At 50.9% G+C, this 13,365-nt stretch overlaps 4 protein-coding genes across 5 annotated transcripts; 2 read left to right on the top strand and 2 right to left on the bottom strand.

Annotated features, from left to right (window-relative positions):
* Positions 1-1,097: 1,097 nt before the first annotated feature.
* On the top strand, positions 1,098-3,442 carry L3040_000318 (uncharacterized protein; the record flags this gene model as incomplete). Of its 2 annotated transcripts, none has more annotated exons than XM_066155104.1 (3): positions 1,098-1,207; positions 1,756-2,510; positions 2,607-3,442. In XM_066155104.1, the coding sequence occupies 3 exons, from the start codon at positions 1,098-1,100 to the stop codon at positions 3,440-3,442; spliced, it is 1,701 nt and encodes a 566-aa protein (XP_066013159.1). The 2 variants fall into 2 exon arrangements, with proteins under 2 accessions (XP_066013159.1, XP_066013160.1); XM_066155105.1 differs by having other exon boundaries at positions 1,756-2,540.
* Positions 3,443-6,298: 2,856 nt separating this feature from the next.
* On the bottom strand, positions 6,299-7,903 carry L3040_000317 (uncharacterized protein; the record flags this gene model as incomplete). The annotated part of the gene is made up of 2 exons (XM_007297362.1): positions 6,299-7,633; positions 7,682-7,903. 2 exons carry the CDS (start codon positions 7,901-7,903, stop codon positions 6,299-6,301), a joined length of 1,557 nt encoding a protein of 518 aa, XP_007297424.1.
* Positions 7,904-8,435: 532 nt separating this feature from the next.
* L3040_000316 (uncharacterized protein) lies at positions 8,436-9,339 on the bottom strand (the record flags this gene model as incomplete). The annotated part of the gene is made up of 2 exons (XM_066155103.1): positions 8,436-8,810; positions 8,896-9,339. 2 exons carry the CDS (start codon positions 9,337-9,339, stop codon positions 8,436-8,438), a joined length of 819 nt encoding a protein of 272 aa, XP_066013158.1.
* Positions 9,340-9,733: 394 nt separating this feature from the next.
* On the top strand, positions 9,734-11,576 carry L3040_000315 (uncharacterized protein; the record flags this gene model as incomplete). Its single annotated transcript, XM_007297364.1, has 3 exons — positions 9,734-9,787; positions 9,838-9,939; positions 9,993-11,576. The coding sequence occupies 3 exons, from the start codon at positions 9,734-9,736 to the stop codon at positions 11,574-11,576; spliced, it is 1,740 nt and encodes a 579-aa protein (XP_007297426.1).
* Positions 11,577-13,365: the final 1,789 nt, after the last annotated feature.

Below are 13,365 nucleotides of genomic sequence, written 5' to 3'. Positions count from 1 at the left end.
AGCGAGAGCCAAAAGGTGAGAGAGTGAAAGTGTAAAAGCCTAATTTAGCAAAGAGAGCCTCGCACTCAACAGTATAACCAAAGCGGAATTTGTCTTGTACCATATCAAGCGCGCTCTACTTTACGTTATCGAGCGACTTCCCCCAGGTAGGGAGGGTTTGAGGGCTGGAGGGCTGGAGGGCTTGAGGGTTGAGGGCTTTGAAGCCGGGCGGCAGTCGAGACGCCGGTTACCTGCCTGCAGCTTAACAAACAGGCTTCGCTCGTTGGTCCAGAACAGAATGTCCTCCTCTCTGAAAGGCATAAGAGTAGCCTGTGCGTAGGTTGCATGTCATACCTACCTAGTCGTATCAGCAGCTGCAAAACACTCAATTAGTTTGTCGTTGTAAGATCGGGGGTGCCGGTCCTGGTCCTGATCCTGATTGATATGATTACAATTTTTTTTTTTTTTTTTTTTTCTTTTTGTCCACGCCGTGATATTATCCATCCACTCCACTTCGATCGCTCACTCGCTCACTCGCTCACCTCACCTTTGCACTTCACTCGCGCCACTCAGCACTTGATAGGTTACGAGACTACTTCTATGTCCGAAACTCTTTAGCGCGGTTTTAAACAAGACTCTTTTGTACTCGCGCCATTTGACGCCCGCAGCTCTCATCTTTTTTCAGTAATTACTACGGGCTGGCTGTGTGTAGGTTGTCTCTTTCTCTCTCTTCCTCTCCCTCAATTCCTCTCTCTCTCTCTCTCTCCCTCCCATCCTCCCTCCCTCTCTCTCTCTCTCTCTCTCTCTCTCTCTCTCTCTCTCTCTCTCTCTCTCTTCCTCTCTTCCTCTCTTCCTCTCTTCCTCTCTTCCTCTCTTCCTCTCTTCCTCCCTCCCTCCCCCCCCTCCCCCCCCACAACTCCCCCTTCTTACTTTCTCTTCCTCTTTCCTTCAACTCCACCCACCTCTTACTTTACACAACACAACTGAACACAACACAACACAACACAACACAACACAACATAACACAGTAATTAATACCACGCAGCACAGCAAAACACAACCCAACCCAAATCAACCCAACCAAACACAACACCTGCATGCAATCTCCCGCCACAACCATGGAAGCGCTCATCTCTTCTAGCCCAGGCTCGCTGACAAGCCGGAGCACTGAGAGCATGGAGCGTGAGCTCGCGCTCGACTCCGAAAAGCTGCTGGGAGAGTTCGTGAGGTACGTTATCTATCCAGCAGCAACCCCACGCACTTCTGAGCCGTTAAATCGTCGCGCATCATTATGTCTATCACTTATCGTATTTATTTGTTGCTTGTCACGTTCACGTCTGTTGCTTATTGTTCAATTGTTGCATGGCGATGACTGTTCCCCCACAACTTCGGAAATTCTTCCCCTGTTCTTGTTCTTGAACATCTTCTTTTTTTTGTTTTTGCTCTTCATCTTCGGCGAATCGAGTTGTTGGGCGAATCTGCCCGCTTTGCATTGCATAGGTAGCCTATGCAGCAACGCGTAATGCCCAAGCGCCTTAGTTTATCCTATCTCCATTTCCTTGCATCCATTCTGCCTCAGGGCCGCTGCTTCATCCCTTGAGCCGATGGTGGATGCTGTCAAATAGCTCGCTATTCTCAACTGCCAATTGCCATTGCCATCTGCAAGTTCAATGCCACGTGTTGGTCTCTTTGCTTTTGGGAGGTCTCAGTTAATTTTTTTTACCTAAGCTTCACATGAAACCTGAAGATTACCAACTAAACTACTGCCCCTCGCAGATCTGACACGCCCTTGAACGACGCTGTCGCCGACAACCACAACGACGCCGACGCCGATGCCCAAGCCAATGATGATATGGCCAACCTGATGAGCACAGACACTGAAAAGAGCCTTGTGGTTGCGCCTGTGGTTGCGCCTATGGTTGCGCCTGTGGTTGCGCCATCCATGGCTCTCGCCGACAGTTCCCTTGTTGTGAATGAACATGATGAGACAGACCAAGAAATCATCACACCTCACTCACATCCTAAGAGAAAGCGCGCGTCGACCGTCAATTACGATGAATCCGACTATGGTCAAGCCATAAAAGCCAGTCCTAGTGCCGATGGACCATCAAAGCGAGGAAAGGTGGCGAAGCCTATACGAGGCGTCATAATCGGTCTGTGGCGCGATTCCGACCAACCAGATGATGATAATAAGCATGTGATTTTCGGCTTCATCGATATTCACGATAGACTCCGAACCAGAATTTACGCCATGAACCGACGAGGAGAGGAAGTATTTGGCAACGCGCCGACCGGGGCCGGAGGATGCTGGGTCACGTTTGAGCGAATTATTTTTGACCAGCACTTAGTAGGCCTCTCAGCTCTCGAGATCAAGGAATACGTCAAGATTCGGTCCGCTTCCAAGCCCGAGGTCGACTTGGAGGAACGATATCAATCTGATGCGAAGGCAGTCCTGCAAGCAAAGGCAATCGTGGCTGAACAAGAAGCTGCAAACCCCACCAAGCCAGTTGCCCCCCGTACCTCTCTCGCACGTCAGTCTCTCAGCCGACAATCGCTGCCTCGTCAGTCGCTTCAAAAAAATCCCAGCTTCCAAGCTGTAAATTCTGCTAACACTCAAGCTCCTCAAGCCGCACCTGGCGCTGAAAACAAGCCGCATGGCGTTCTTCTTGGCTACTGGGTAGATTCCAATGAGCCTCGCCTGGAAGACAAGCATGCTGTGTACGGTGTTCTCAGTGAGACTGACTGCTTTCGGGTCAAGGTTCAGCGATTGACACGCGATGGTCGCTATGTTGATGGTAACTTTCCCGTTGGTGCAGGAGCGTTATGGATTGGTTACAAAAAAGTCGTCTTCGAGCCTCATCTTGCACCACTGAGCCGACCTGAAGTCAAGGAATATTGTCGGATTCGCCAACAAGAACAGGATGGTAGAGAGTCGGAGAAGGAGCGTAAGGCTAATGAAATGAAGGCCGTTCTTCAAGCTAGGATCAACGTCGAGCGAGGCTTAAACCATGGTGCAGAGGCACGCTTCCCTAGTCCAGAGATGGAGATCCGTCACAGCGCCCGATCTGAGCACCGAGTGTCTGCCAGACACCAGGCTGAGGTCGAGGCAGTGGCCGAAGAAGCTAGAAAGGAAAAGGCGGAGGCCAGAGAGAGACAATATGCGAAGACTCGACAGGAGGTCGCCATGGCTGAGGCCATTATCCAAGAAACCGCACAAATGGAGCTCAAGAACAATATGAAGAAGCTAAACAAGGTCTGGATTGCCCAACAAGCTGCGACGACTGCCAGCACCGCTGCCACACCCGAGGCTGTCGATGATGATGTCAAATATCACAACGGCATCAAGTACGAGAGAAAGCAGAACGGTCCATTCCAAGGAAAGCTTGTCAGCCAGGCCCAGATCTTGAGCATCGATGGCGAGGACTACGTCGAGTACCGCATTCTGACCAAGCCTTTCTTCTGAGGGGTGCTTATTGTCTCATTTGGTGTCGGGCGTTATAGGCTGGTATAGACTGGTATATCCTGCTTACGGATGGTCTATGTTCTTTAGAAGACCCAGATGGTTGCTTGATCTTCTTTCTTCGCGAATACTCATGTCTTTGGCGTTTCTCTCATGTACCAAATATTCTTGCGCTGCTTGTTGCTTGCACAGCTGGTTTATATCCGAGGGAAGGTCCTGGGACTAGCGACCTTTCGTTCGAGCGGGCACGGCGTGGATATGGGCGGGCAGCAGGACTTCAGATTGCTTGCAGAGATTTCTCGCAGATCCACCGCCTCGTTCGTGTAGGTATTAATGAAAAGAGCGTGATAACAGTCGCTGTTCCTCTTGGGTAGCGAGCAGATGGGTCGGGTGTCACTGTGATTATATTCTGTTGTGTTGAACCTTCGTTATCCTGTCTTCGGTTACCATCTACACAACCGAATACGGCTTCGCCATTGGATCTTATTTTTAGTTCGATAGGGGTCATTCTATTTCACAGTCAAAATCGAAAGCCTATAACTGCTGCTCTCTGATCTTAGTCTATGCTGGCTGCCTCCTGTGTACAGCATATGTATCGAGACCTAGTTCGAGGCCGTAGTAGAAGACCAGAGGATCCGGAGAAAGACGACCAGTCCACCACCTTCAACGGATAGTCTGCTGAGAGGCATTCCACTTGTGTTACGAGAAGATCCACCGGTCATGCCCACTCCATGGTATCGTATTTCGGAATTCTGCAAGCTTTAGAAGCTCTCTCCCCGACTGCAACCAATTAACACCTCTTCTCATCCTCCCTCCATTGGAACGAGCGCATCTGCCTCACTCCCACGAGTCCACTAACTATCACCGTAGCGGAGGAAATAGTCAGTCAGTTCCCCACATACACAACCCACCAGATCATAAGCAAAGCAACCACCTCTCTGATATAGAATGAAATCTCACGCCCAAGAAGAAAAATGTATATATGTATATATATATATACCCTGGAGCAGAGAAAAAATAAGCCAAAGAACCGAAAAACCTACAAAGATGCCATCGGCTTCGACAACAACAACGACGACGACGGCCACCACCCAGCCCTAGTCTTTCGTGCACGAATCCACGACCGCCCCTTCGTATTTCCAGCTGCGCAGCGGCCGGGCCGTCTCGCGGAGATCGAAGATCAAAGATCAAAGAGCTTGGCATCACCCTGGAGACATGTCTCAAATATGCGTTCGCGCTCGATGAGTTCCTCACGTCGTTCTCCCGGAGGAGGAGGAGGAGGAGGAGGAGGAGGAGGAGGATAAAAAGAAGAAGGATCCCAGCCAGCCAGCCAGCCAGTATACCTTCTGGATACAATGCATGCACTCCACGAGCATGCCCGCTCCGCCGCCGTACGACGCACAAGTGCTGCGTGCGCGACGAAGCCGTCGTCGCCCACCTGGGAGGAGATCTACTGCACTGCCGCGCGGCGGATCCGGTCGTTGCGATCTATATCCGAGAGAGAGAGATGGCGAGGGTGATTCCCCGAATGTGGCGCGGGGAGGGGAGGAGGCGAGCTACTGGTTGTCGATTGCTGAGTGATGATGATCGCGCGAGGGCTGGCAATTGTGGAGGTTCCTCTCCTCCGGCGAGGGCTGGGAGGATGCGCTGGTTCTGAGGGTGCGGGTGTAGTGGTTGATGGGCATGTCTGGGGAGCGGGTGGGTGAGTATGCTGCTGGGGAGAAGGGTGGGTTGTTGATGTCGGTGGGGGAGAGACGTTTTCTTTTACGATAAGTACGTAGTAAGATTGTATTTCTTGGTGAGTTTGTGTTTATACTTTGTTTCTCTGTTTGCCTTTTCATTCTTTCCAGACGGATGCTCCTCTGTCTCTACCTCTCTCGCTCCCAGATATGGACGACGGCGTCCTTGGACGACGATCGTCCAAGGAGGATGATCTTTGGAAAGGCTGTAAGAAAGAACACGTCCTGTCTTGCACCTATTCTTACGGCAGTCAGTCAGTAATCTCTCTCATCTCAACTCTAAATGTACATCCTCAAGCATTCCCATCCATCCACCATCTATTCACGACCCATTCACGACCCATTCTCTCCTTTAGCTCTCCTTCAAACTCTCCTCTAAACTCTCCTCTAAACCCTCCTCTAAACCCTCCTTCTTCCACAACTCTTCCCCTTCCACAGCCCCTGCAAAACCATCAAATTCAATTCCAATTTTCCAATCCAATCTCCATTCAAACCCACCAACAAATCCCATCCCATCCCATCCCATCTCACTCCCCACCCCACACATAACAACCAACCAACCAACCATCATCATCATCATCAAAACTAAGCCTCATCCCTCCAACCCCTCAACCAACTACGTCTTCTTAACTCCCAACCCGAGGCAAGGAATTCCTGCACACGAGGAGCTTCGTGCTCACGGAAGGAGATCTGGCAGCGCGGCGCTCGCTCGCGCGCTGCTGCTTCGGGGGGGGGGGCGGCTGGAATGGAAGGAGACGACGTTCGGTTCTTGCCGGTTTGGTTGGCGGGAGTTTGAAGGGCTGGGATGATGATTTGAGTGAGTTGATGAGTTGAGAGAGAGAGAGAGAGATGAAAGGATCTTCGAGAATCCTCACTCAGTTAAAAGAAAGTCTTGGTGGGAGAATTCTGCGATTGATGAATATAATAATGCCTCGTCTTGACTTTGTGATGCTGACTTCGTCTTCGTGATGTGAATTCAACATGATTTTGTTTCGCCAGCCTCGAATACCACGATCCGCCACACTCAAGTGCAAACGAAAACTAATCATCGCACCAATGTAAAGGCCAAGAATTATATGAGATCAAAATTCTTTTCATTCCATCCTTCGTATCCGCCTTATCAACCATTACTCTCCTCGCTGTTCTTCACCTCTTTCCCCTCCTGAGCCTTCTTCTCGTCCTCTACCCTCTTCTTCTCAATCCCCACCTCGTCAACGTACCCCTCGGTCTGCATATCCAGCAGTCCCAGATCCTCTTCCTCTTCGTGTGTCCGCTCATACTCCTCCGTCTCAATCTGCGGATCGGCGTCCGGCGAGCACAGGTTCTGAACGTAGCTGCTCGCCAGCGGGTCCTTGAGCACGACGGTGAATTTCCGCTCTCCCCGGATCGCCTCTCCCAGGCTATCGAAGAAGGCCTTCCAGGTAGACTTCTCGGCAGACGGCAGCGAGTCCCCCCCCGCGCCAGAATCGTCACCGACATCGAATATCTGCTGGTGCAGATCGTCGCGGACTTGCGTCAGCAGACCCTCGACCGTCGTGAATCGACCACCGAGGGTGCCAGGGTTGACCGAGAGGTTCAGCTCTGGGCATTCCAGGGCGCAGGACTCGGACTTCAGGATATCACGAGCGAGATCCGTGGGCCCGTTGACGTGAAGTGTGATCTTCTTGCCCTTCTCCGGGACTTCGCCTCCAGTCTTCACTTCGTTCGAGCGGTAGCCGCAATCCTCGCACACGGTGCTCATGATAACCACTTGTTTGAAATGCGGAATCTCCACCATCTTCATATGCGTGACGCAGTGTCTCGTGCATCCCGGACACGTTGCGGGGAAAGAATACACTTCATTAGGGATGATATCGTCGTTCTCAAAGTTCTCGGCGGTTGGCTGGCCTGCGGCTGATGGCTCCAGGGCTTCTTGCTCGTTGCCTACACCGAGACCGAGTGCTTCGTTTTGTTCAGGTGTGCGTGCGTATTCGGTCTTGGACCACTTTCCTACGCCATCCTTCTGGTTGGGCTCGATCCAGGAGTTTCCGGCTGGGTCGTCGAGCGAGACTCGGAACGGGAAGCTTTTGTTGGCTAGCATATCCTTCCCCTTTGCTAGGATCGCCTCAATCTTGGTGTATACTTCCGGCGCTGCTTCTTTTCTCGCTGCTTGTCCAACCTCCAGGTCTTCAACGACCATGCTGAGCAGTCCTTCAACGTTGGTGAGTTGGCCTCGGCCGGCTGGGATTTCGATGTCGAGCTCGATGAACTTGACGACACAGGTATCGGACTTGACGACTTGGCGCGCAAAGTCCTCGGCGGCTCGTAGGCGAAGCTCGTAACGAGATCCTTTCTGCTGGATTTCGCCTGCAGATTGGATCTCGGAATTCTTGAAGCTGCAGTGTGGGCAGAAGAAGGACATGATTATGATTTCGCGGAAGAAGGGTATTCTGGTAAGCAACATCCGGGTGATTCCCTTAAAATAATTAGAATAGAGTTGACTAGATTGATTGATAACTCGTACATTCTCCTGACAGTTCATACACAAGCTCTCAATCTCGTCGACAACTCTGGGCTCATCGTCTTCTGGTTTGTCCGGTGTGGACTCGGCGCCGTTTGTGACGGGGTGTTTTTGGCCATTCTGGTCGTTGATGCTGAGGTTTTCGGCTTTCTTTCCTATGCTATCGAAGAAGGTATCAAAGGCAGCGCCGTCTGGCTTCGGGTCCTCTGTCGTGTGAGTCGCCATCTTGTTGATTGTTTTCTGGGGAACACGAGGTGGGATGTTGTGGAGGGGTGATAAATATTTTTACGATAACGTCACAAGGCTGATGACCAATGAGGGGTCTAGCGCGAGGCTGAAAGGCTGTGGAGGTGAAGCGGAGGCGACGTAAATTGAGCCAAAACAAAAGCGTAGATTCGTTTCAACCGCAGAGCAAAACGATAGGAGAGCAACAACAGAATGAATATATTGACCACGGTGGTCAGTAGAAGGAAACAGATAAAAGGGACAGAACATAACGCATTGCTCCGTTTTCAAACACATGATATATTTATTACCCACCCAGTGACGAGGCTCGCAGTCCTAACCGACTGGCCAGTGGTCCCAGACCTTGATTTTCCTTAATTAACATGGCTCGCTGAAACTAGCATGTCCATCAACAATGGCAACTTGCTATTCTTGAGATTCTCAAACGGAATGGCTTGCCCGGGCCGATTCTTAGACACGGTATAATATTGGAAAGCAGCGTGGAAGAGGGCAATCCACGTCAAAACGGTCACTAGCACAAGAGTTTGGGCGTTCCGTGTTGCATGTCGTAGTTCCTCAATTTGATTCCCATAACGAGTCCCACCCAAAGTGGTATCGAAGCTCCGTAACGGCCATAACTTGGATTGAGATGTGATCCTTGTGTCTTACATCCGTCTCGTATAGTCGTCCGTGGAGTATCTGAACCGTGGGCGATATAGGCCCTGATGATAGGGAAATCATATCGTTCACTCGGGACGAGGCTTTGTGGTGAGTGGTCGCTCTCCATGGTCGAGGCACGCCTTTTCAGAAAGGATTCCAAAAGTGTTGTTCGTAACGAGTTCCAATGCTGTGTTTCTCCGTGCCAATGATTTGTGATCCCATTTGGTATTGGTACCCAAGGCTCGTACTTCACATGGAAAAGTCAGGCCACTGTCTGAAAGTAGCGACTTTAGGTATGTAGCATCTGAAAGAAAACACTCACGCGTTCAAACCTTTTTCATAAAGTCCATCAAATCAAGGCCAAATCCAGAGCTCGATTGCGAAGCTTGGTTCTTTGCGAGGATAGCCGCTAACCCACCCTTCTTCGATTTCTGTCTCTTCTTGCTGCTCGGTGTAGGGGTACTGGTAGCTTGGGGCGTTGTATTGGTAACAATAGAGACTGGATTCGATGATGAATTTGACATGGCTTTTCGGTGCCTGCCAGGTGGTTTTGTGATGCCTGATGATATTCGAGTCTTTTTAGAGCAAGCTCCGCAGCTGTAAATCATCGTCTTGGGCGCCTTCGAAGCATCTGTGCCTGGCTTGCTCTTGCCCTTCCTCCGCTTCGGTGTATCCTGTTCCAAGGTAGCTTCCCATCCCAGGGTCATGATTGTACCGCATGCGCCACACGCATCCCTCCTTTGCGACTCGGACAGATCAATCTTGGAGTCGAACATTAGAGCATTGTGTCGCGTCATTATATATCTCGAGGTTGCAGGAGCTGTTGTAGCTAATAAGTGAGCGGAATCATTTAAAAAGCGTAGACGCGCTGACAGTTCCTTGGGATCCATTGTGAAAGCGCCCAGCTCGGGGTGTAATATCAGATGAAGGTTGCGCGCGCTGCGATGGTGAAGATTGAGTTTGCTGATGATTGATGATATGAGGCGAGTCGCATATATTGAGCTCGGGACGGGACGGAACTACCTAGTCAGGAGCAACCATCGAGAACTTCGACAATATTGATCCGAGTTCGACCTTTACGACCTTCCCACTGCATAGACGAAGATTAGGCTCGGATACAGATAGGTACACCACACCCATTTCCTGCTCCGAAGAGCCCTGTTCTCCACGATGAACCCCGCATTGGGCGAAGCACAGGGCTTGCGAATTGCCGTCGAGGGCTGCGTAAGTCCTGAAGCTCCAAGTCTGCCAGTACAAATCTGACATCTTATGAGGGCCATGGTACGTTGGATGCGATTTACGCAGCAGTAGGCAAAGCCTGCGAGGTCAGAGGATGGGATGGCGTGGACCTCCTCATTATTGGAGGTGATTTTCAAGTAGGTCAGACTGACTACCAGACCACCTAGTGGATGATATTAACGAGCACCAGTCAGTACGAAATGCTTCCGACCTTACTGTAATGTCTTGCCCTGTTAAGTATCGAGAGATTGGAGACTTCCATGCCTACTACAGCGGTGCCACGAAAGCTCCATACCTTACATTATTCGTGGGAGGTAACCATGAGGCAAGTAGCCATCTCTGGGAACTCTTTTATGGAGGATGGGTGGCACCAAACATATACTACATGGGAGCTGCTAGTGTTGTCCGGCTAGGAGGAGTGCGCATCGCAGGCATGTCGGGGATCTGGAAGGGATACAACTTCGACAAGACACATTACGAACGGCTTCCATACAGTCAAGACGATGTCAGGTCAATCTACCATGTCAGGGAAATCGATGTCCGGAAACTGCTTCAACTCAGTACCCAAGTTGATATTGGGATCAGTCACGATTGGCCCAAAGCGATTGAGAATTTCGGAAACTCAAAGGCACTGTGGCGTTCGAAGCCAGATTTTGAACAGGAGTCGAGAGATGGCACACTAGGAAGTAAAGCAGCTGCTATGGTCATGGACCGACTCAGACCTCCATATTGGTTTGCTGCCCACATGCACTGCAAGTTTGCCGCTACGAAGACCTACGAAGATGTGCCAAAGCCCAACGGTGCCCCAACTTTGGCTACGGCCCCAGCCCCGGCCCTAGCTCCAACTGTCGTTCAAAGTGCTCCCGCTTCTTTACAGCCAGTTGCGCCTGTAGTTACCCGAAATTTAGACGAAATCGACCTTGATATGGACGACGAAGATGAGATTCCGGCCCAGCCTGTTGCGGCGAGTGAAACCGCTACAGCTAATCAAGATGAGATATCTTTAGATGAAGACGAAATGAACGATGCGCCTACTATGTCTTCTGTTCCTTTGGATGTTAGAGCCCAGTTGCCTGCGGCTTTCTCGAGACCAGGAGCTAATCTGCACACACAAGCCGAAGAGCCAATACCAGATGGTATCACAAACAAGACTGTTAGATTCTTAGCGCTAGACAAATGCCTACCTGGTCGGAAATTTCTCCAATTGCTCGAGGTTAGCCCACTGAACGCCATTGAGAAGCCTTCGCTATCGAATGGGTCCAGAACAAAGCCAAAGTTTGAGTACGACCCGGAATGGCTAGCTATAACCAGAGTTTTTGCTTCGCACATGATATTTGGGAACAAGAATGCACGAAATCCGCGTGATATCGGCGTGGCCAATTACCGCCCCCTGATCGAAAAAGAGCAAGCCTGGGTCGAGGAGAACATCGTCAAGCAAGGAAGGTTGGGAATACCAGAGAACTTTACTCTGACAGCACCTGCTTTTGTCGTCGGAACGCCAGAAATCGTGGATGAGGGACCCCGCGAATACAACAATCCCCAGATGCAAATATTCTGCGATCTAGTAGGCATCGAGAACAAATTCTTCGCTACGGAAGAGGAACGAGAAGACAGGATGAGGAATGGACCCCCTCCACCACAACCAGGGCATGATGGAGGTTTTGGTCGAGGCCGAGTCAGCCGTGGGGGTCGAGGTGGTGGAAGAGGCGGCGGCGGCCGGGGTCGAGGACGAGGGAGAGGTGGTGGCGGGAGGGGACGAGGTGGGGGCTGGTGATCGGAGAAGGACCGGAGTCGATATTGCTTTTCCCAAGATACCCCTCCCTGTTGCTGTTGCACGACTTCACCCGAACCACTTCTAGGCTTGCTCAGTGAGCTTCTGTGTTCTCTGGCAACGATGTCCTTTGAAGGAACAAGAACGGAGTTGCTCGTTTTGATGTCCTATTGAAGTGTCGCTGGCATGTGCTCTTCGGCGTGGTGCAAGCCTTGTGGACCGGTGGAGAACAGCTTAGTGAGACGACAGTAAAGGTAGGTCGGTATCTGGTTTGCTGTTCTCACATACTGTAGTCTTCCCTGCATATCCTTTGCGACTATGCCCGTAAGCTCCCGAGTCCTGTGTTCTTGACAGCCGGAGCGAGGCAGGACATGGCAGATGCAAATCGCCTTTCGAGGCAGTCGAGACTGCTGTCAATTAAAGCAGCCAAAAAGTCAATGAAAGCGGCCAGAGGCCAGTGCTACTGGACGACTTCCTGCTTTTGCTCCGGCTGGGTCTAATCTAGGTACTCTCCCCCCCATGAATACATGTCGAAAGTATAATTTTGCGAGGGATCTTCTCAGGTCTTAAACCGATCAACTTACGTAGTACTACGTCGCAGGCGTAAGTATTACCCCTCGAGGGTATGGAAAACAGGGGGTTTAAAGTGGAAACTAAACTTTTAAGGCACCCTCGAGGGGTAATACTTAGGCCTGTACCGTGGTACATACATAGTACGTAGTAGTATAAGGGTTCATTCAGCCTTGAAAAGTATCTTTGAGCCAGTATTTAGTCTGTGCAATGGAGTTGATAGGGCTTTAAGCCATTCAGAAATCACCGCTCCACGATTTATGGAGCTAAACTGGGTCCGACATTCATTCATGGGGGGCGGATAGTAGCTTTATACGATGAAGTTACCTACCGTACTCTGCTCTGTACTGTATGTCAACGGTGTCCGGCATGCGAAAGTTTGCTTGGCCCGGATAATATGTCACATGCAACTTCTCCCCGCAAAGCAAGACTCCTGATTCGAAACCGCCAACCTCAAGGGCATTGACCGTCTATCTAGGTATTGGGGCCGGAGACGAGGCCTTCGTCTGCTGATTAACCGGGTATCGCATCTCAAGTCACATCACGAGACGAGAATCCCTGGGTCACGCAATGGCCCTGAATTGGTCTGGATGGTCTGGATGGTCTGGTCCGTCTGTCCGTCTCATCCGTCTCGTCCGTCTCGTCCGTCTCATTTCGTTTCGTGTTGCCATTCCGTCCGTCTATCCCTCCGTACCTGCTGATCGCGTGGGACAAGCCTCCGCGGGCGGTGAGGACCTGTACGTAAGGTGCATTCAGCAAAAACCAGGGACCACTGCCAAGCTTGATTGGACTGGGCAAGGTTTGGGTTGGTGTGGAGCAGAGCAACTGGATAATGGGAGGACCCTGAACTGAATTGGACCGGATTGAATTGAATTGAGTTGAATAGAATAGACCTTTACCATGATAAATATACTTACGGCCTCTCTCCTTCTCTCCGGGCTCTCCATTGTGATAGAATCGTGTTCCATCTCTTCCCTATTCCTCTTCGGGGCGGGGTTCCATCGTCACGAACAACGCTGGACGGCAGAATCCAACCTCTAACTCTAAAAAAAGAGGAAAGGGTCCTCGGCCCAATCATAGCCTCCTGAATCTCCACGCTCTACTCCGTACAACTCTTCCATATCAACAACTTGACTTCCTCTCCACGCAAACCTATATCCCTTGAACACAGAACACATATCGCTCGCCCAGCCCAGCCCAGCCCAGCCCACATCCTCGGAAT

Source organism: Drepanopeziza brunnea (genome assembly GCF_022702325.1).
Source record: "Drepanopeziza brunnea f. sp. 'multigermtubi' strain 214-2 chromosome Unknown ctg1, whole genome shotgun sequence".
In the NCBI taxonomy this organism is placed as follows: domain Eukaryota; kingdom Fungi; phylum Ascomycota; class Leotiomycetes; order Helotiales; family Drepanopezizaceae; genus Drepanopeziza; species Drepanopeziza brunnea.
The sequence above is the reverse complement of the archived record's forward strand: the minus strand, read 5'-3'. Positions and strand labels throughout refer to the sequence as shown.